The sequence below is a fragment of the Ambystoma mexicanum genome, chromosome 9 (assembly GCF_040938575.1).
Source record: "Ambystoma mexicanum isolate Mex_15411 chromosome 9, UKY_AmexF1_1, whole genome shotgun sequence".
NCBI classification, from domain to species: domain Eukaryota; kingdom Metazoa; phylum Chordata; class Amphibia; order Caudata; family Ambystomatidae; genus Ambystoma; species Ambystoma mexicanum.
In genome coordinates, this window is record NC_090931.1 from 571,185,053 (window position 1) to 571,208,586 (window position 23,534).

A 23,534-nucleotide genomic window follows, 5' to 3' on the forward strand; every position below is an offset into this window, starting at 1 on the left:
CACCCAAAACACTGCACCGCACAGCCTGGTTCTAGGAACTAGGCTGTGTGGGTGCCTCCATGTTGGCTGCAGGCCTCCAATGAAAAAGTAGTCCCTTCAAGACAGTGTTCCACCCTGAACATGAGAATGACGCCAAAGGCGCCAGGACAGACTCCAGGAGAGTCCATGAGGATACTGCAAGGCCCTTGGGGCCCCAAGTGAACCTTGAGCCTTAACCCCACCTGGCATGTGACCATGCCAGTGGGGTTTTGGGTCACGGGTCATGACATATGAACAAAACGAGTACCATAAAGGAACACAGCCACTTGATCAGGATGACTGCCTGCAGGACTCGCCTTCTTCAGATGAGAAAATAGCACAAAGACAGTTTTAGCAATACTAGTACAGAAGGAAGATAGGAGGGATTGGATAGAGGGTTCAGACAATTCAAAAATACTCCTAACACAGGTTCTGGATACAAAATAGGATGGGTTTAAGATAGGGATTAACTAAGCAGGGTACATATGCTAGTGACAGTTCTTTCTATAGATACTCGCTAGATATGTTTTTAAACAGGACCGTCAGGATTCTGGTCCGTCAAGATTCTGGTAAGGGAACGGGATCTGGTTCTAGGACAGACACCCTGGCACATCGGATTTGATCTGCAATCAGCAAGGTGCTCTGGTCACAGCACGGCACAGGACTGGACTGGAACTGCAATGGCTCTGTCACAGCACGGCACAGGACTGGATTGGATCTGCTCTTGGTTCTGATGATAATTATTTCAGCAGGCAAGCAGTACAGCGCAGCCCAGCTGTATTTTGATACTTCCCCTTGGGTTTGTGGGGTTCTGGTTCTGGAATTTGAGGCCTAGCTGAAAATGGTTCAGCTATGCAATGGGTTTCTTCTTTGGCAATTTTCTGGAGTCTGGAGCAAGGAAGATGTATAGTTCTGCAGCAGGGTGCTCCACCAGTATCAGGATAGGGAGTGAATCTGTCTGTCCTTTTGAATGGTGAGCTGTCTCTATTTATGCTATGATAAAGGGGTGTGTGGGCTCGTTTATCCTAAGCTCGCCCCTTTGACAGGCGATAGGGTCAGTCTCCTCTCTGCCTTGATAGGAGGAGAAAAACAGGGTGTCACCTTTATGGTGTGATTTTATGAGGCTGAGAATCCACCCCTAGCCTCTAGAACACAAAATCTACTTTTGGCACAATCCATATTTACACATGTGCAACCTCTATAAAAATCACATATAAAATATGTAATCTGTATATGGCAGTTATTCCTCAAACCCCCCCCCCCCCTGTAGCTGTGGAATTTTGTCTCGGCTTTTCACCGAATTTTGCCCTTTTCATCAGGAACACCATGTCCAATTTATAAGCAAATTTCTACAAGTGTGCGCGTTTAACATGGGCATAAGTGTATAAAGTTTCATACTTCTAGCCGCCTCTTGAAACGTGCAGCCAAAATTTATATTCACAAATCGGTTACTTCTATATTTTCACAATTTTAAGTGGCAAATTATCCGTCTTTTAAAAAGTGTTCTTTGTTAATGTTCAGCCTCAGATGGTTGTTCAGGTCCGCCTCTTTCTGTCTCCCTGCAGTTCAAGAGCAGTCTCCTCCATGTTTGCTCTTGGCAGAGGCCATTTATGACTGTCCTCACACCTTGCATTCCTCAGTAGCAACTGTTCATTGTTCCTCATGCCTGTAGACCAGTTTCTTTACAAACCCTATAATTATCGCTTTGGTGTGATTTCCTGCTGGAGGGAAAGGCCTCTGTGAGGAAACCTGTTATTCCAGTTTGGTTAGCTTTAGCCATGCTTGATTTAATTTTTAATTCTGTTGCATTTTTACTTAGCTTAAAACAAACTTGTGATTTCAAAATAGCAGCTAGAATTCTCATTCAAGATTTTAAACCATGGAATCAAACAATTACAACATAGGTTACTCTCAGTAACAGGCCTCTCAGATTGCAAACATTTGGTTTCTGTTTTATGTACATGTGTAAGTTTAATCAGGCCGGCTCCTGACAGCGGTCATCCCTGCAGCCCTCTGCTGCACAGAGAATTTTTACATCCACAGACAGGCACTTTTGCTGTGGCAATCCCTTTATGCTTTCAGCTTTTCAGGACCTTGCAAGTTCACAATGATTTCTTAGACTAAGTGAATTGTAGCACCCAGCAAGAATTGTGGGTGTTTGAGGGTGTTTTGCGCTGCCATTCTGCAGTTTCAGCAACAAAGAAAAGGGATTTAAATCAAGATTTTGGGGTTTCAATTAGCAAAGCACTGCTTTTTCCTTCTGTACTCCATTTTCAAATGTTGTGTAGCCCAGTGACATATTCCAGGAGTGAGATCCCTGTTCTACCACTGACAACATGCAGGGCAGATTGGGCAGCCATCTTTTTGTGCTTTGCAAAACTCGATTTTCAGAGGTTTTGGCGCGCACAAGGGTTTTGCAGCCATTTTGCTATTTCTGGCACCATCATAACACAGTGCTTCACCATAGCAGAGCAGAAGTGGGTTAAAACATCCCACACTGCACAGTTGTGTCGCAGTCGGCCATGGTTTGCGCCGTTGGCCCTTATGGAACAGACTCCGGAGTAACATGGAGGCTGATGCAGCAGTGACCAGCGGAGCGATTTGGACCTGGTTATACACTTCGGGCTCCCGTGCACCCACCTCGTCTAACCCCGCTGCTGATCCCAAGTGCAACCGACGGTAAAAGCCAGCTGATATGTGCGACTGCAACTGGCCCCCTCCCCTGCTCAAGCTCCGAGCACCAGCTTGACACGAGGGCAGACATATAGCGGGTGTCTCGCCTGCTAACTTGCCTGCGCCCTACGCCATACTTGTGGCGGAGGCTCACGGTCCCGGCCGGGACAGAAACTTTGCAATACAAGACCCAGAATGGATCCTGCCAGCAGGGAGAGGAGACCATCGGCCTGTGCTACGCCAGTAAGACTAGCAAACTTGTTGGGCACTGTATCCGGACACATTTTAAAATATATATTATATATATATATATATATATATATACATACATATATACATACATATACACACACATCAATCTACCGCATCGCCCGCGCTTACACGCACTATTAGCCATGACAGCTATAATCCCTGCAATGTGGGAGAACACAGTCCATTTCCCTCTCCCTCCGCACCAGACATAATTCAGGCGGTCTCCGGCACTACCTTGCGGATACGCCAGGTCTCCGCAACTTGGATCCTTTAACATTGGTTTGAATCAAACTGCTTTGGCCCGGCGGCGGACTGCAGACATTGCAGCGCTCACCACCCAAACCTAGCCGCCGGATGCTTTGGCCGAGGGTGCAGCCACATGGCGAGACTACCTACCAACATTACCCGACTGGTTGCCACAAATACACCGGGTGTCAAGATATCTTGCTCATACCTCTGCTCTGGTACATAAACTTAACAGCCCACCTGGAGCACAGGCCTACAGTACGCAGAGCGGCACCCGTCCCCCAGGTATGTGTCCTGACCCACGCAAACAGCAGACTTCACCTGCCCTTAGCAGAACAAAACCCACAATACGATTGGCTTAATAAAAGACACAATCGGAGGTATAATAGGGATTATTTATGTACAGTAGTGCGAAACACCTCGCAGTATCATTGCACAATACGCTCAGAGTACGTTATACTGAGTGCATGGATGTGGGGCGTTGCACGTGTGTAGATGCTTGATCCGATGATACAGACAGTGTTTCTAGACGTGGGAGAGCATAATCCATCCTTCCAATCACTGTGCAGTAAAAGTGGAACGCTAAAGGACAATAAAGTGCCCACACTTGAACAAACCGGGCTAGCTGAAACACTAATAGCCGGCCCTGTGCACCGGTGCGCCACAGGCGACACACCAGACCCAGTGATATCCGAGCAGGGGATATTGGGGATTGACCCCCTGAATATATCCTGCAGATCGAAACCGGCCACATAACTGCTTTAAATCAAGTAGCAGAGTTATAGTATTACACATAACAAAGACACCCTTGCGGACATTCATAAACTGCTGAGCGATCAAATGGCAACACAGTGTTAATTTCAGTCATGCAAGCAAGTCGGCGACAATGTGTTATGTGACCGTGTTGGAGTCTCGGTGCATAGGCAGAAAAGGTCAGTTTTCTCTTTCTTTCCTTCTTGCGTCTATTACACTCCAGTCTGGCGATGCCGGAGTGGGGAGTGGGGGCGGGGAGGATTAAGCATGAACATCTACTAATCTCTCTTGGTCTAGATAAATTGGATGGCGCCTACTACTCACTCTTAGTCCATATAACTCACCTCCTCTCAGGAAGGAGGGCTGTGAAAATACAATAGCTAAGTCTGAGATGTTTTCAACAAACAGTGGGCAAGAGGAGAAAGTGCGACACAGGACTTTGCCGGACTTGGATTTTAATTCTCTGCTGCTGCTGAGTTTGCTTTCCACACCCGGATTGATTGCTCTGGCCCGATTGAGAGCTCGGTGCTCAGCTGACCTTGACATAGTTTCCTGTTAAACACGTGCTGCTTCCGGGAAAGCGCACGTGAGTGGGCTGTGAGGAGAAAGTGTGGCACAGTTTGGTCAGTATGGGGAGCTCTACGCGTACTATTTGCATAGTGGCTTCAAGCATCTGCCTCTCTTGGTTTGTGACTTTGAACCCAACATCTGCCATCCACCTTTCTTCGTTTCTCTTATGTACCCCTTTTTCAATTTGTTTATTGCCCTTGGCGGGCGCAATGGCAGTCTCTGCACCTGTGAAAATTGCACTCGAGGATGCCTATGCCTCTGGTATATTGACAGGCCAGGTCATCCCTACAAGTGCTGACTTTTAAGCAAAAAATACCCACTGTATAAAAACGTGCTTGTCCCCAACGCACACTGAAATTTCCAAAAAGTGTACCTTCGGCTTCCATGATCACAGCTTTCTATTCTATGTGTAATAAGGAGACTCGATATTGACATTGCATCTCCTTCCCAAGTGCAGACGGAGGATTTGATTACGGAACTCTCCGTTCTTCAGTGCTTGGATTCTATGACTATTGAAAAAGGTAGCAAAAGCGGTTTCTACAACTTCAGCAATTTCGGCAAATTTGGGGGAACCGCTGGCATCCACTGAATTTATGTCCACTACTTTGTCTCGCACTGAAGAAAGCTCCAACACAGTTCCAGCTGAGCCGAGTGCTCCGTTTTACACTCCGCTAGAGGGCGAGTTACCATCTGTTGGGTCCATGGGGAAGCGCAGTGCTTGGTACACTCTCAACCTGCGAGTGCCCCCTTCATTGATGACAATACTCAAGCGCCCTCCTTCGATCCATCTCCTGCTCTATTCGAATCTGAGGGTATATTTGATTTGCCCTCTCCGGTATCGGCTCTACCTGAGACTGTTCAGTTTGGCCCTTGTGATCCCACACCCAATTTTTATTTTGGTGACTTGCATTCGGGTTCTCTGCGTAGAGAAAATGGTATTCTTTCGCCTGCACCGACTTGCTCTTCTGATATTACTAACTCTGATGATGATAGTAACAGCTCAGCGGCTATGTTTAATGTCTTGGGAGTCTTTGCTCTCTGATCCTTCTAGCAAGTGTAATGTGATTAATGCCAAATTGGATATGCAGTCTTCATAATTTTTAAAAATCTTGGCTAAAGAGGAGAGTTGGAGCCGCACCTTAACCAAACATGAACTTTATTGGACTTAGCTGCAGCCTCATTATGCTATACTTGCACCTGCTCCTATTAATGATTCAGCTAGTTCAATGCCACCGTCTATGCCTGAGCAGTCTAGATCTTTGGCATCTGGCGATGGTGAAACTTCCAAAGCTTCATGCTCCCCTCACATGACCCAAAGAAAACGGCTGCGAGGGACATTAAGTAATGCATCTATGTATGAAACCATTGCGGATAAGGAAAAAAGGAAGGTTATGGCCAATATAGGGCCTATTAGTGTTACATATAGAGCACCACGAGAGAAATGCCCGGCTGCTTCTTTCCCTATTTTTAACACTTCTTTGCATTTAAACACTAACAATATGGTCGCTGAGAAGGCTGCTTTTCTTTCTAATTGTGTGATTTTTCGGGATGCTAATATGGGATTATCGGCGATTGTTCATAATCCAGTTCAACCAGCAATACCCTGTACTAGTGGGTTGACTAGTGGTGTCACTAACACTAGTAATGATGTAATGTTTAATCACCCAAATAGAAATTCTGAGCCTGTAGTGTTCGCTAAAACAATTATAGCTGATGTCAGGGTAACTTCTAAAACTTTGGATAAGGCTACAACACTTTTCTCATCCCCGCGTGGCGGTGGCTTGTCCCCCGCAATTGCATCTTCAGTGAATCCTGGCAGGGGGGCACCAGTGATGTGTCTGCCAAGGTTGATGGGTGAGGTCCATAGCTTGCCTGGTTTGTAAAGCAGACACAAAAGTGCTCTTATTTCAGTGCATTTTTAATGAGGTAAATGGACAGTTTTTAAATTGTTCACGGCTGCTTGGTTTGTTTCACTGCATCATTCTGCTCTGTTTTCTACAGAGTGATGGTCTTAAGACCGTTGATATTTGTGAACATTGTACAAAGGCAACAGCAGTGGTTTATTTTTACTCTAAGGAAACAGATTATATTTTGGAATATGTTGCCTCTTTTAATCATCTTGGATATGAGTGCATGGTAATTGATTCAAAATACGGCAGACGATATTGCCCTGCGGATCCGGATGCTGGCATTCTGGCAAATTCCACTTAATCGCCCACCCTCCATAGCTCCTAGCTTGCCCTCTGGGGGGCAGGAGTGGGGGGTGGGGGTGGACACAGACAGGGGAGGAATGCAATTGGGCATGGCTGACCAAGCTGCCCGCCAAAAGAGGGGCACTGGACCTTTAGTCCTGTCTGCTCATGGACTATTGCAGCTTATTAGCTGGAATACGCGTGGACACACATTTATGTGAAGAGGGTGAACCGTTTGACAATCTGAAATTTTATTCTATAATGGCACTTCAGGAAACTTGGTTGGTGGGACCAATTGTGGTTGATGGGTGGCATTTCATTCACAAATCGGCCGTAAAGGCACCATGGATGACCTAAGGGGGCCTTGTTAACACGCGTTAGGAACTCTCTCAGAATGGTGGAAATACCAACTTGTTCTTCAAACATCTTAATGGCCGGCATTGCTGCCACCCTCGGGGGAGGTAGTAGGGAAGTTGTCATTGTTAATATCTATAACCCTCCCTATAGATATCCTCATGGCCTAGTTTTATCTGAGATTTGATACCATCATTGACAACATGAGCTTTTTTTTGCTTGTATCATTTGTGGAATTTTAACTCTTACATTCCTGCGCCTCCAAGTGTCTCAAATTCCGAGGGCCAATTGTTGTCCTCAACTGCTGATAGCCCACTTGCAGGCTCATGTGGCAGGGGTTTGGAGCTGGCTACTTTTCTTTATTCTCCTGTTTTTTTCAATGATTAATGGCGCTACTCCCTATTAGACCGTCCACCTAAATGTACTCGTTTTTGCTCCTAATTCCGGTAGTATTATAGACAATTTTTTTTAATCTTGTAGATTCCACCTCGATTATGGAGCCTACTGGTGACTTAATGGTGAACTCCTCTTTAAACCGCATATCCTGGAATGAGAAGAGACTGGAGGAGGCCTCTGTGCATCTTCGTGTTACACTGAACTCCTTCGTTAGTCGCTCTTCATTTGAGGGCATAAATGCCCCCTGATGTGATCTATGATTTTGGCGAAGTAATTTGTACGGTTGTCGATCTTGCCTCTAGAAGGAGAGTTTGCAGGAAAAAGAGACCCAGCCATCCGCGCAAGCACCAGCACCGGTATGATGGCACCTTTGTTTCGAGGAGGAGGGATCTGTGAGGAGAATTGCGCAATATTGCGAACATGCAACTTTTTGGCTAGTGTGCATTTGTCACATTTGAACAAAGCCAAATTGGCATATCGGAAATGGCTGAAACAGCACCGATATGGTTTAGAGCGGTTTCGTTGGCACAGTTTGGTGGATGCACATGCATTTTGGAAATTGATTAGTGGTGATCATCCTGAGCGTGATCATGGGTGCCTCTGAATCGGCCTGGGTTGAATATGTAGAAAAAAAAAACAGCAGTGTGGAGAAAAAAGCAGAGGGGGTGGACCTTCGTTGGATAGATGGTATTATAACTCCACTGCCGTAGACATGAGGATGATTAACAACTCTACTCCTCACGTGACTTGGGCGCAGATGTCATTTTGCAGTGATATAGTCCTAAAAGATGCCGATACCTGGGCATCAGCTTTTGACTGCCTGTTCCGGCGGATTGGCGAATCCCAGCTTATTCCTTCCTCATGTAGAGATAGGATCATTGTTCCCATCTGGAGGAATGGTGACCGTACTGCCCCCACTAACTATTGTCTCGTAGCAATGCTTAATGTTTCTTCAAAGATTTTTGGCTGTATGCTCCTTGATGCTCTTTGGACCTGGGCCATTGAGGCTAAACTTATTCCATTAAACCAGACTGGATTCCAACGTGGCCTAAGCACGACGACCAACTGTCTTTCACTTCACACTGTCATTCAGCAGGCATGGCTGATTCGACATTGCCCTGAATATGTAGCTTTTATAGATTACAGTGCAACGTTTGACACTGTAAATCGAAATAAACTCTGCCAAAATCTATCCGCTTGGAATGTTCCTGCTGGTCTTTTGTCCATGATCATCCAATTGCGCTCTGAAAGCAGGGTTACGGTCAGATTGGACCAATCTGGGTCATTTCATTACTGGATCCCGACTGTGTGGGGCCTAAAACAAGGCTGTAATCTTGCAGATATGGGTCCCGCACTAGTAAATCCCACTTTGATTCCTCCCAAGTTGGGCGATTTAACGGTTAGGATATGCTGACGACATTCTCCTTGACCCGACTCCTGCAGGTTTATAGGCATCTGACTCCTTGAAGAGATGTTTGGATGCCTTGGACCTTGTGGTTAATATCCAGAAAATGAAGGTTATGGTATTCCCCCAATTGGCCGCCGCAGGATTACGGCACCTTGGCATTTGGAGGGAGTACCCCTTGAGGTAGTAAATGAATATAAATATTTGGGAATTAGCCTTGAGGAAGCTTTGCGTGGTACCACTCATCTTGCTTATGTCAAGGTCAGATGCTCACAGGCCATTGGATCTGTGGAAAAGTTGGCCTGCTTTGGAGGGGGCTACCCAGCTGGAATTTTGACCCAGTTATTCCTTGCAAATATTAGCCCCATTCTTATGCATGGAGCCGAAAGCTGGCACTTTGGCAATGAATCGCGAGTAGCAACACTGGAATCATCTTTGCTCAAATTATCGTTCCGCCTGCCTACTCGCACCCTCATGCAGAAAATGTTTCTAGAATTTGGCATTCTCTCCTACAAGGAGACAGTTCTCTGCTGAACATCTTTTGGCGTTTGGCCAATGCAGAGGATGACCCATTGGATTCTATTATCTTCAATGTTGCACTGGGCAAATTTGTTTACATAGAGGGCAGTGCTTACACTGTATTGTACAGTCGGCGCATCAATGGTTGGCATTGGCCTCTGGAGTCTCCGTCCGCGGGTCTTATTCTTGATAAAAAACAGCCATGAACGAGGTGGTTTATGCCCACTTCCGTGAACATCGCGCATGTGGCAGCAGATTATTTTCTGAGTATCTTCTTGCTCCGGATTGTATTCCGAAGTACAATGAGCAATTTGTAGGCAACTCCCTGATGTGGCACTGTATTCAATTAAAAATAAACTCTGTGAAAACTTTGGATGGCACAATAACGTGGTCTAAGGAACTAATAGAGGCAACAGTAAAGACAGACACAAGGGATCACAGTTCAAGGGTGTTTATTAAACTGTATGAATGGGTGAGACAAACGCCTTTTCAAACAAATGTCTCATTGCGAATATCCCTCAGCCGGGTTCACTCATCACTACAATGTTAACAGGGTTATTGTACCTCACCCCATTCAGCAGGCAACTCTCAGCTGGGTTCACATTTGCCACTGGCACAGTTTGTCTTGCTTTACACAACGCAGGATTTATTCCCCTTTGCTTTCCTCTGGGTTACGGGTCAAAGACTTTCCAGTGTACAAGGGGTTTTACTCGCCCCTTGTATGACCTCTTTGACTACATGTGTCGGCCCTCCAAGGGCTTTCTGGTATCGGTAGTTTCAACAAAACGAGGACTGGTCCGAGTCTTTCGAATGAGCGCCAATGCAACGCTGGACCACTCTGCACCTGGTCTTCGGTTTTCTAAACAGTTCTGTTTCACACCAAGTCTTTTGTTCCTTGATTCACATTACATCACCACTTGCAACCTTCACTCAATCACAGTTCTTTTACTATCGGTTCGTCCTCCGACTCACCGGCTGTGATGAACTGCTTGGTTTTTCTGGTCTCTGGAGTCAAGAGCGGTACCACGGTAGCAAGCGTTCCTCCCCGACTTGGTTATCATTGTAGGAGGGTTCTGTGCACCGTTGGCACACGCTGGCTGTTGTTGCCGGCCTTGTAATTCCTTTCTCGGAGGCTTCGCTGGTCTGGGTCGATCAGGACAAGGGCACTTCCCTCCTGGACGCCCTTTCGGTTCTTGCCGCCTTTCTCCTCCTCTTGAATTGCCGTGTTGGAACAGCTGCCTCGTTGTACAGTCTGCCTTGCTTGAAGTGTGCTTTCTTGCTGGTCTTTTATCCCTGTGGCAAAGGGAAAGGGCCGTCCGGTGTGTGGAGTTATTGTCAATTGCCTGACCCTTGTGTTGGGACATGTCAGGTAATTGGCTTGGGTGTCAGACAGTTTTCTGTCATGATGTAGGAAAGTGTCCGTGTTGGAAAAGGGGGGGTGGGAGGGTAAGAACGTCTGCATATCCTATAGGATACAATGGGGGAAAAGGTGTTATAGGGAAGGGGGTACTGTGTCTCACCCGGTGTCCCACTTCCACTCTGGAGGACCCCTCATCCAGGTGATCCTCCCGCACTGGTCCACACCCAGGAACTGGATCTAATAGCGATGGCCGTGTCCTGGTCACCTGGATGACAGATCCCTGGGGACTAGTCAGGGAGAGACTGTCACGTTTCTCACAGTGGGTAAACATCCCTAGGCCTCTGCATCTGTGTAGGCTATGTGGCTCCGGTCCTTGGAATCTGTGCAGCACTTGTTGATTCTGTACGAATCACTAAACGCTCAACAGGCCATGACCACGCTTGCCGCTGGTATAAACCATCCTTACCCTGATGAGGCTCTCTGGGAACTTTTTAGGGGGTTGTGGGAGGGGGAATGAGCCATGTATTATATTTTTTACTCTATTATGGAAAAAGGTGGTGTGTTTGCTGACAACTTTTAATCACCAAGCTGAACCATAATGGTAACTGCTATGTTTTATGCTGTGTCTTTTTTTCCTTGTGCTGAAAAGCTGTTGTAAAACTTCTGTGTAACACAGGTAAAACACAAAAAGGACAAAAAACAAAGAATGTAAGATACAAGGACAGGAAGTATGTTGTAGATGGGAAAAATCTACGAGGTGCAAGGAAATCAAGTGACAAGAATACAGTGTAAAGAGCAGTGTGTGCAAGGACACCACCTGGGGAGAAAGTACAGTTTATCAGGAGCTGAGCATACAAGGACAGTCAGGAGGTAGTGGCACATGGGCAGACAGCATCAGGTGCTGATAGCACAACAACATACTAAGGGGAGCTTTGAGATAACCAACAGTGTAAGGCACTTTAGTCATAGACAATGTGACCCAGAGTACCAAAACAAATGCCTTTTATTTTCCCAATATGTGGGAACATGGAATGACGGTGTGATGAGTTTGGAGCAAGGGTGCAACATTTGTGAGGAGATGGGCTTTCATGTCCGGAGCAGGAAGAGCATGTGCCACACCAACAGACAATTTGAGTAGCATATGGATCATGAAGACAGTGAGAGGCGCATGGAGTCCATGACCCAAGTGTCTTTTCTAGCATGGGATGTTAAACATTATGGGCCACAGCCAGAGAATACTGTCCTCAGTACCCTTAGTGTCTTCTTTCAAAAAACCAACAGCCTAGATACCTAGAGGTGATGCAGCCAACAGCGTGTACTATGTGAAAACGTTGCCCCATGGTTCTGTAGAGTTTGAAATTAAGATTCACTGAGCAAGAGTTTAAACCAGCCTCTGGGTGTCGGATATCACCCAGTAGGCAGGAGCTATCACTGGAGAACCAGGAGTGAGTGCCCAGTGCACCGCGAATCCAACTTCCACATGAGATGCCCACTTTAACTTTTCGGCCATTACGTATGATCCATTATCTTAAATCGGTACTAGATGCGTTCTCTTTCCTCTTTATCAACATTCTCAACTACTCAAGTTAATGTTGCACACAGGGGTTATTTTCACAGGCACATGTGCCACAAAACAAATGCTTGAAACTGGTAGGTTAGTTGAGCTTGGCTCAAGGTTGATTTCTGGTTCAATGTATATTCTGGCCCTTTACGTCTGAGCACCGATGCGAGACACGATAGAGTATGGACTTTGCAGGCGGGATTTAACCCATGACACGAAAACTCAGACTGACAAGTTTATCACGGGAAACAGGGCCATTGCCCCGATTTGAAAAAGGCAAAAGAATATGCCAAAACACGTGTCATCATAAAGGGCCAGAATATACAATGAACCCGAAATAAACCTTGAGCCAAGCTCAACTAACCTACCAGTTTAAAGCATTTTTTGTGGCGCATGTCCCTGTGAAAATAACCCCCTTGGACCTGTATACACGGAGTTGAGGGACTCTATGCCTCCGTTGACTTTTTCACAAAACATGCAACACTTTGTTTAATACGACAGAACAATTTAGGGGGCGCTGAGGTCATTAAGGTGACATCCCTCGAAAAAGATCCTTCCAAACGTCACTTAATGTTGCACATGCATGTCTGTAATGTACCAATTGGCCTCGGGAGCCAAAAGAGTAGCTCTTTGTAGCTGTTGGTTTCAAGCATGCTAGGCTAGAAGCTGGAGCTAAATAGCTCTCAGCAATTTTAAACCATGGTTCTGTTCAGCACTGGGACACCACTTGATGGCAGACTTATGTAAACACAAAAAAAGATGTGCCTTCCCAAGCCAAGAGAAACACTTACAAGCCAGGGAATAACCCGCAGAGACACTTACCCGAATCCATCTTGCTGCTCCTCAGCTTGGATATTTGGCCCCACTTTAGGAGACGCAGCAGCAGATCACCTGATTAAGATCGGAAAAAAGTGAGACAAAAAAAAAGAAACAATTTTGCAGGAGCTGGTAATTTTTCTTCAGCATAATTAATTTAACACACCTACTATAGCTAAGTGTTATCACGGTTGTAACTTCCCAGACATAAAACATTGACTTCAATGACTAATATGCACCAATAAAAATAAAAATTAAAATGGGGTCAACAAGACATGGCATATGACCAAACCGCACATTACAGCAACAGACCCCCCTCCCGCAAACATTCCAATCATGGTCCTTTTCCAATTAACACCTGTGCTTTAATAGTGACGAACTTTCCATTTGCCTAATTATTTTTGATCATCTTGAAAAACGGGCAGTGAATCCTAATGCATGCAGGAGAAGGCTCTTTGTTTTGCATTTGCTGGTTTTGCTTTGACATCAGTACCCTTTACCATGAATCCAAGGACAATGAAAAAAACAAGCTAAATCAAGAACCTTTGTCTAGTTGAACTAGCAGGGATGAGCCTAACAATGAAGATTACCCCTGCTAATTGCGCAGAGAGTCTTGATTCTATTGAAGACTAGGAGGCGAGCATTATGCTTCAACTTTATTTACTCCTCAGCAGTTTCAACAAAAACAAACTGAAAAGGGTCCTCCTTCATCCCTTTTCTTTTCTTATAAAACTACAAATCACACTGTCTCTGTAGTCCTGTTCAGGTCAGTCCAGCTTATGACCCACTTCCTGTTCCTGGACGACTCCTGTTATTTCAATGCTCTGAACTGCATTCCTTGAACTGTCCCAACAAAGTCCAACCAACGGGGCTAATATATCCAACTTTCGCAGACTCAACTTCGCTGCTTCCCGCATGCGATACTCCACTGCTTCCAGGCTTCGCTGCCTGCCATTCCTCATCACTCCTATTCTTCTGGTCTTCCCGAAGGGATTATACAACAACATCAGGGTGGAGTCCTTGTACTGTCACTCATCCATCATACACTTCAATACATTATAACAGTACATGAAAGGGTGGGACATTAATGCTTGCCTCCTAGTCGTTAATAGAATCAAGATTCCCTGCGCAATTAGCAGGGGAAATTTTCATTCCATGTCAAGACTGAAGGCAAGCATTATGCTTGCTCAAAGTTTCCCCAATACAGCGGTAGCCAAACCTTCAATCGGCTTAGTATCGCTAGCCTAGTCAGCTGCTTGCATAATATCTTGCAGTGATACCCCTGCTGTGAATGCTCTAGGTGCCATCGCACCTCTCACTGAATCTGCTCCGTACTCTCAAATATATGCCTGCTAGCTGCATCACCTCTCACCCACCTAGCTATGGTGGCCGTTGCTACCGCTTGGAATGGCTTCCTGTGCGCTATGAACAATTGTGTAGTACCAGCTGCCCTGCACTTCGCTGTTCTGTTCTTGTATTGCTTAATACATCTCGCTACACACCATTTACTGTTGCTTGGGAAATGGGGGTAATTCACCGAAGTGGACCATGTCTTCGCCCTTTTAGCTATCGAAAAGGTCACTCCCTCCAGACCGAAAGTCTTCCTGTGTATCTCTAGGGCCTTGACATCCGCCACTCACTTGCAAGACACTGGACATAGCAGAATTGCCAGACAACTGCTTCAGAGACAGGTATCTGTCCACCGGCCAACTCGCTAGTAATCGCAGCACTACCGTAACGTCCCATAATTGGGTGTATCTTGGTTCCAGGGGTGCTCTATATCAAGCCCCTTTTATGAGTCTGGTTACTGCCGGATGGTCCCCTGCTGGTACCCCTTCAACAGGAAGGTGCCCTGCCGAAATAGCCGACCTGTACACTCTGATGGTCCGATATACTTTCCCATCTTGCAAAAGGTGTGCTAGAAAATGTAAGATCGCAACTACAGGTGCTGAAACGGAATGAAAAGGTCTCCCTTTGCACCAGCCGTGTCGTAGCTCCTCCTAGCGGATGGGGCCTAAGATCCTGCGATGAGCTCTGCAGCTTGCGTTGAAATGCCCGACCGCGCACAGCACCTCCAGATATACTGCACACCATTAGCGGGAGAGTCCCTCTCACTCTCGGGAGGAGGAAATGACCCAGCTGCTCATCGTCCGGAAGGATACAAGGAATGTCTGTAGACAGATATATATATATATATATATATATATGAAGGGAGGGAATGCATAATGTAGCTCCCCTGCCCACATTTGGAGAAATGCGTCTGTGCCCTGTGCGGACGGACCCAATCTCCAGCTGAAGTAGCTGCGTTTCGAGTCTCAAACAGGTAATTGTGCACTGGGCCCCACAGCTGGTCCAGCCGCTGAAAGACTTCTGTGCTCAGTCTCCAATCACTGGAGTCCGTTAGAAAGCGAAAGTTCCAGTCGGCTACTACATGGGGTGCCCCTGGAAGGTATTCTGCTGTTAGACGTCCCTGACTGAAGGCAAACATCTTTCACTAAATCCGCTAGCTGCCGGTACCTAGTTCTCCCCTAAATGGTTCATCTATCTGACCACTGATTATATTGTCCAGCTTGAGAAGGACACAAACTCACTCTTCCTTTCGTGAATGCCTTGATGCGAAGGAACCCACTAGGAGCTCCAAACAGTTTATGTAAAGGCCGAGCTCTTCTTCGCTCCATTTCCCTCCGGTCTCTAATGACCCGCATCTCACTTCCCAGCCCACCCGGCTGGTGTCCGATTCTATAACTAGATCTGGTCGATCTCCGAATATGGCATGACCATTCCAGGCGTGCATATTCTTCAACCATCATTCTAGTTCTGTGCTGGATTCCTGGTCTAAGGGAATTAACTGATGATACTTCAGACCTTGCAGCAGGTGTCTGCTCTTTTGCCTCGGCAGGGCTCAATCATTTAGGGTACATGGGAAGATAGCTTGAATCGATGCTGCCGGCATCCCCACTATCCTCGCTAGCACTCTGATCGATATCTCCTTCTTGATGTCCCTGATTTTTCGGGCTGGCAACTCTAGGGTTGCTTGCTTGGTGTCTAGCACGAAACCCAGTAACTCTAGTCTTTGTGCTGGTGTAGTGTCCCATTTCTCCAAGTTCACTAGGAATCCCAGCGATGCGAGGAGATCTCGCACACACGATGTCCGATACACTCGCGCCTCTCGTTCCTCTGCTAGAAGCGGGTCGTCGTCTAGGTATATGATCATCCGGATACCCTTCTTCCGGATCGCTGCTGCTACTAGCCTCATCAGCTTGGTAAAAGTCCAAGGCGCTGAGGCTATCCCGAAGGGCACGGTTTTGAATTGCCATAATTGGCTGTTACAATGAAAAGCTAAGAAGGCCCTGAATTCCGCTTGCATTGGCACCGTACGGTATGCGTCCTTCAGGTCTATTCTTGTTAGCCAGTCTCCTTCTCTTCGAGAGTCCCTCAGCTGGTGCATCCCTTCCATCTTGAAGTGGCGGTATACAATCCAGCCGTTCAATTCCCTTACGTTTATGATTGGCCGCACTTTCTCTTTTCTGCGGACCAGAAACATAGTGCTTATGAATCTTGGGGCACCTCTGCATCTCACTATGGCACCTTTCAACTCTAGTTAGTGAAGCTCGTGGTTTAGACTCTAGCTCTGCCTGCGCTAGCCGTGGCTTGCGGTGCCAGCTCTCTTGCACGGGCTCATGTACGAATTCCAGCTGCAGACCTCAGACAGTTGGCAAAACCCATGTATCACTGGAAAGCGAGCACCCGTTTCCGTAGAAAAACTGACCTCCCCCCACAGGAGGATATTTTGTGACTCACCTGGGGTAACGCTCTGGCCTCGGCCGGCTCCTCTTCCTCTGCAACCTCTCGGAAATCACCCTCTGGCTGAGAAGAAAAGAGTCCTGCTGCTTGCTCTCCCAGTACTGGGCTTTGGGATTCTGGGGTCTTCTCCCTCCGTGAAAACGCCCTTCTGCTCGTCCCAGATAGCGGCCGGTCCCGGCAGAAACTCTGCCCCTGAAAATTTTGCATATTGACACCTAACCTTTCTCCAGAGATGTACAGGTGCCCACGAACCTGCCCATCTCTATGCCAAAGATCTCTCCAAAGAGGAGACCCTGCGCTGCTTCCCCGGCTTCGTCTGAAGCTACATCGCTTAACTTAGCATCTATCTTAAGCAGTAGGCCTCTCCTGCTTTTCGAGGAGATGGCGCAGTTCGCGTTACCCAATAGGCAGACTGCTCTATGCGCCAAGTTTGCTAGAGCTTCTAGGTCGATCTCTTCCCCGATATCTCTGGCTCTCTCGGCCAGATCCATTATTTTGGCTAGCGGCCCGTAGATATCCAATACCTTTTCCTGGCAGCTCCTCCACGACCCATCTATCCCTTTTTGGGGGTCTTTGCTAGTCTTCGAAACAAACAAACATTTTTGGGTCCAACTCTGGCGTCTCTGCCACTTTGCCCGGTAGGTCAGGCCGCAAGCATTCCGCCCATAATGGCCATCTCAATTCCTTCTCAAGCATTTTCCTGAATCTCAGGGCCATGTATTTTGTTACTCTGGGGGAGGGCTGCCAATCAAAGGATCTGGGAGTTCCCAATGCTGTCTAGGTTAAACATCTGTCACCTCCTCTAGCTCTTCTTCTAGATGCTTCTCCTTACGAGCTTACTTGCCTCCGCTAGGTCTTTCCCTTCTTCAGCCTTTTCTTCCTATTGCCCTCTGTCGGCTCATCTTCCGAGCCTGGGTCATCATAGCCCAAATTATCTTCCCCTGGACAGGGGGTCGTGAGGCTTGCCACTGCTGACCTTTGCATGAAGGCCTCTCAGCATGATGATCAGATCAAGCATCGGCTGCTTCTGGGGTCTTCTTTTACACCATAAGGTTGACACGGGGGCGGGGGGGGTTGTCAGTAGTGGATTTCCTCTTGCGGGTCTAATTACTCTTCAATCCTCTTTTGTGGGCGTGCTGTGTCTCTCTGGTGCTCTCTTGGGGCTGGCTTAGTATGGATTCTAGGGTTTGACTATCTTGTAAGGGTTTCACCCCTTGCGCCACAGCATCGATCAATGAGCTACCCAGCACTTCTTTAAAACAGGAGGCGAGGTCCAGGGATTGTTCTTTGCTTTCTTTATCATCTGCGTAATACTGGAAGAAAAATTTATTTTTTTAAAATGTTTACATTGTAGCTAGCACCAGTATCTGCTTTTGTCCTGCTTGTGCGGCCATTGGGGCTGTATAGCACTGAGAGCTGTAATCTCTCAGATTCCGCGGGTTTCACGTGCCGCTTTCAAGCTCTTCTGAGCACAAAGATCATCTGATCTGTAGTGTTTGCGTCATGTGCTTATCTAGCAGGCTGTAGCAGCTTATGGTTGCGATGTCAGCGTTAGTCAAATTGTAATCGTTAATCACCACCAGCCCTGGCTTCTAAACATTAATGTGCTCGCACGTCTGTCACATTATTAAAGTGTTCCTGCGATGCAGCGCTTCGGCTCCACCGCTCCGTTGGAGGGAGCCGGAGCGCTTCTGCCGCTCTTGACTGTGCCCCCCCAAAGGAGGGGCCGTAACGCTACTAAAGACCGTGAGGTCGGGCGAGCCCCCTAGCTTGCCAGGAATGCAGCAGAGGACTCGCCTGCCTCGGGCTGAATTCTACCTCCTGATTACCAATCTATCGACTACGCATTGCAATACATTGAACTATTTCTCACGCTCGCGCTAGTCAGCGTTTGAGCAAGTCACTGTTGCTGCTATCTGCGACCTCTTATCCATCTTTAAAAGTCTAATAAACTTCTTATAAAAACTCCTTATTGCATTCTCTCCTATCATATCTTTGAGTGTTTTTTCATATCCAAGGGAACAGACAAACTACGTGCATTGGTCGGCGAAGTGTTAAAAGGGTACTGATCTGCTGAAGAGCAGTAAAACAAGATGAGGAGTCCAGGAATAGGAAGTGGGTCATAGGCTGGACTGACCTGAATAGGACTACAGAGACAGTGGGATTTGTAGTTTATAAGAAAAGAAAAAGGTATGAAGGAGGCCCATTTTCAGTTTTTTCTTATGTTTTTGTTGAAACTGCCGAGGAGTAAATAAATAGAAGTTGAAGCATAATGCTCGCCTCCAGTCTTGACAAAGAATCCCCCAATTAAAAACCAATTAAGAGGGGCAGCTTGCAATTACCCCACACCGTGATCCTGGCTTGTGAGGTGCGGCCGGGGTCACAGACATTTAACAATAGTTTCAGGATAACAGTAAAATGAAGCACATACTTTTGTCAGCAAACAGCCCACAAGCATACTAAAGCAGAGACAGATGTGATTGCAGGTGTGCAAAATATGCCCCAACGAGGGAAGCAGTTTTGTGGGAAATTTTCAGAGTGGGAAAAGAATTTGCCCGTCAACTCATGAATTACAAACATCCAACGAGCACATAACTGGCTTGAGAAAAATCACATTTTACATGAGGTTCATCAAAAACAAAAGGAAAGACAGGCTAGCTGGCATACATTCTAATTTCTGGGCTCAATCTGCAAGTGCCCACAACTGCTCCTGGGATTAACCGACGATACTCTGTTTAAAAATGTGTTCTCTACTATCTGGAATAGAGTTATTGGCCTCCCCTGTATGGCTGCTAATGTTGGTGTACATTAAGAACTGGACTGCATATTTTTTGTGACAATTTCAGCACAGTTTGTTCTTCGCTGGCTTAGGTTGTGGGATAATCCCAGGGCTATTTTGACTCAGGAGTTAATAAGAAATCTGGTTATAAAATATCTTAATGGGAGAATCACTTGGCTGAGACATGCCAAGGTAAAACTAGCAGAAGTTATTGCGGCTTTTCTGTACACCAAATCGGATATTCTATCGGTTCGCGAAATCCGAACTATGCTCTTGTATATTGTGGAGAAGAGAGTCCTGTGAGATTCTGAAACCCCAGAACAACAGGCTTGCAATCATAATGACACCCGGCTTACAGTTATCCGTCGAGGGCCGGGAATCCTTCCCAGCGCATACTTACAACCACAGCACATTTTGATTGTGTCTTCTTACAAGCGGGGGTGGCAGCATGGTCTGGAGACACCGCCAATCAATTGTGCCTTTTGTGTGATGCACCCAGGGAGGATCTGTCCCACTTCATCTGTCCGGCCTATGTAAGACCGAGAGGGTCAACACTGAAACCATTGCTGAGGGAGAAGGGGTTTGTTCAATATCGACCTGCTCTGACTTATTGTGGGCAGAGTCACCCCGTGTTGGATGGGCACTTGTCCTTTCTGAGGACACTTCTTGCCCACTGCATTGCTGCTCTCTGCCCAAACTTTCAGTGCTATGCAGACTACACTCAGCACATTTTCAGGCTACCTTCTGCCACCTCTTCTCCTTTCCCTCACCTCGGTCTGTCTGTTTGCTATCCAGAAGTGGTGTGCTGCCAATGATCTCTGCCTTAATGCCAGTAAGACTGAGATTCTGGTCATCGGCACACCCGCTCCCTCTTTTCCCGTCACTCCCTGGTCAGCCTCTCTTGGCCCTCTTCCTGCTCCCACCTGCGAGGCTACAAACCTCTGAATCATCTTCAACTCCACACTCTCCTCACATCTCCGACGTCTCTAAGAAGTCACACTACCAGCTGCACCTCCTCAGAGGTATTCTTCCTTTCCTCTCCTTCCCTCAGAAGCTCACTGTCTCCAGAGCTCTAGTTCTCTCAAGGCTGGACTACTGCAACAGCCTCTTTCTAAATCTGCCTGCTTCTACTCTCCGCCCTCTGCAACTCATCCAGAACAGGACTGCGAGATTTGTCCTAGGGCTGAAGCCCGGGGATCACATCTCTCCAGGACTGAAATCTCTGCACTGGCTCCAAATTGCTGTGGGGATGAAGTTCAAAACCCTCTACATTGTCCACAAAGCCTTCTGGGACCTGGGGCCTCAATACCTTCAACTCTCTCTTCCTAAAGATCTTCCTTCCCGAGCTCTTCATTCATCCGCCTCAAACTCCCTCAGGGTCAGTCGCTTCTCCAAGCATCGAGTTGGTGGGAGATTTTCTTTGGCTGTGGCCTCCCTCTGGAACAGCCTCCCTGACACTTGGAGGACCATGTCCGGTCCCGGAAGCACCTCAAAACCTCTCTTTGCTTCTGCTTTCTCTCCTCCTCTCCCCTGCTGAACTCCTGGCTGAAGCTCCACTGGTTACCTGGCCTCCCTCAGATCTGCGGCCCAGGTCCCCTCCCGCGCCAGTTGCACACCTGCACTGCCTTCCTGGCAACCCCGCACTGGGATGGTTTTCTGCATCCTTACAGTCCCCTACCAGCACTTGACACCTGATGTCTGCACTTACCCTTGCACTTGCCTCCAGCTGGCCGTACCTTTACTTATTGTTTTATTTATTCTATTCATCCCATGTACTGCACTGTCCCCAACCCCCAACCCCTGCACATTTCCCTTCCCCGAACTGAATGACACCTGGCCTAGTAGGATCATTGTCTCCGTCTTCCTCCGTTCCCCCTCCCTTGCCGCGTCGCACCTTGAAACACTTATGTATAGGTGCATTATAAATGCCATATCTTATCAATGCACTGCTTACCAGGAAACATTGAATTACATTTTTATGAGTGCAATTGGAATATTTGTAGCTGCATTTTATGGACTCTATTCTGTAAGCAAATGTTTTTATAGCTGACATTGTTATTGTTGTAATTTTTTATGGAACCTATGGCACGTTTCCGAAGTAAACATGTATGATGATGATGGCAGGTAATACATTTAAAACATGGAGGGCAGGGCCCTAAAACAGCACTCGGGACATTTAATTTGTAAGTGGGAAAGAAAAAACATTGCGTATGTAAGAAAAGTGAAGAACGGGAGATAAAGTCGGAGATAAAATCGATTGAACAACTTTGATCAAGAATGGAAGTCAAGATTAGGATACATTGGCTTCTGGTCCTGAAGTGTCCATCTATCAGAAGAAGCAAGTAGTGACACAGACATGGTAGGTACAAAGCAGATGTTCTTTTATTTCTTCTTAAGTATGGTAGATGGTTAGATGGGAGGAAGAGAGGAACACACTTCTACATGGGAGCCTGTACCAGAAGTCCTTAGCAACGATCATCCATAGAACATGGAGGTCATCCAGGTGCCAGGGCAATCCAACATTCCACTAATACAGTAGCCCGTAACCTGGAACTTAACTACATCCCTTCGGTTTCTTCTTCATGCCCTTCCTTTTTATTTGAAATATCACTTGATACACAGCATACCACATTTGTCAAGATTAATAAAAGTTGAAGTAGATAAGGAAATCTATTTGCACAACACTTTTTTTAGATAAAGAAATCATAATGGGAATCAGCACAATTATTTCACAAAATGAGGACGTCCCATATCCACTAGCCTGTCTTTGCCATCATTGAATGCGACATCAATTGATTCTCATACCGGGGCAGTGTATGCTTTTTAAACAATATTAACTGGGAAATGGAGAGTAGCGATTGACAAAACACCAGCTATTGACACTACAAAAAGCTAAAAGGCAGATATATTAAATCAAGGAGTTGCAAGCAGCAACATAAGACAGTACTACATTACTATACTGAAATTATCCCCATGATAATAATCCAGGCCGTCTGGTTTCAAGGTCTAAGTTTAAGGCATAAGAGCTCTCCTGTGTCTATGGTTTAGTATTTCCCTTTATACTGGTGTTTAGTGATTTGCTCAAGGTCAAAACTTTTCAAACTTTGCTGCTAGTCTGCATGTTCCCGCTTTCCTGTACAATCGTTCAGTTTATTTCTAAGCACACATATTCACCAGAGAAGTTGATCACATGGAGCGAAACATAACTGGCTAAGATCACATTTTGCTCAAGTGTGACAGCTAGGATTGGCATCCGCATCTTCTGGTTCAAAGTCTGCAGTTTAGCTACTAAACCACATCCTTCCTTTCTTGGCAACTGATCCACAAGTCCTCTTATTTTACTCTCCATCCTTTCCCATCCCCCTCCTCCCTTCCTATCTTTCCACTTCTACTTCACGCTTATTTCATCTCCTCCTTTGTGGTTGGCGGGGCAAAATAGAACACACCACAACTGTGGGCATCCAAGTGCTGTAGTTAGGCATATCCGTTTGGAAGCGGAAGCCATAGTTACTTGCTGTGGTACTGCAGCGAGTACATTTTTCTTGTGTTCATTTGTCTGCGCTGCATACATCTGGAGACGCACCAGTCAGTAACATGTGAACAGCAGCCCACCAGTGTGGTGCGTGGAAGATGCAGACTAACAAGGTGGTCAATAGTTCCTGAAGCAAACCTTCAATGTTTATGTATAATTTGGCTTGCCCACGAAAATACAATATCTGGAAAGGAAACACTGGCAATCATTCAGACACAAATAAGTGCACTACTTGCCCTGGGGGTACAGCAATTGTAATAAACGGATACTAAAATATTTCGAGAGAGCGAGAGAGAGAGAGAGA

The 23,534-nt window shown here is 46.5% G+C and overlaps 1 protein-coding gene across 2 annotated transcripts in view; it reads right to left on the minus strand.

Annotated features, from left to right (window-relative positions):
• Positions 1–23,534, minus strand: part of GEMIN4 (gem nuclear organelle associated protein 4) — a 143,776-nt gene that overhangs the window by 41,612 nt on the left and 78,630 nt on the right. The window contains exon 2 of one of the 2 annotated variants that reach the window (XM_069615170.1): positions 13,122–13,190. The exons of the other annotated variant lie outside the window; for it this stretch is intronic. Within the exon in view, the coding sequence (XP_069471271.1) occupies positions 13,122–13,190 (69 nt within the window). The remainder of the gene's footprint in view (positions 1–13,121; positions 13,191–23,534) is intronic. 2 annotated transcript variants of the gene reach the window in all.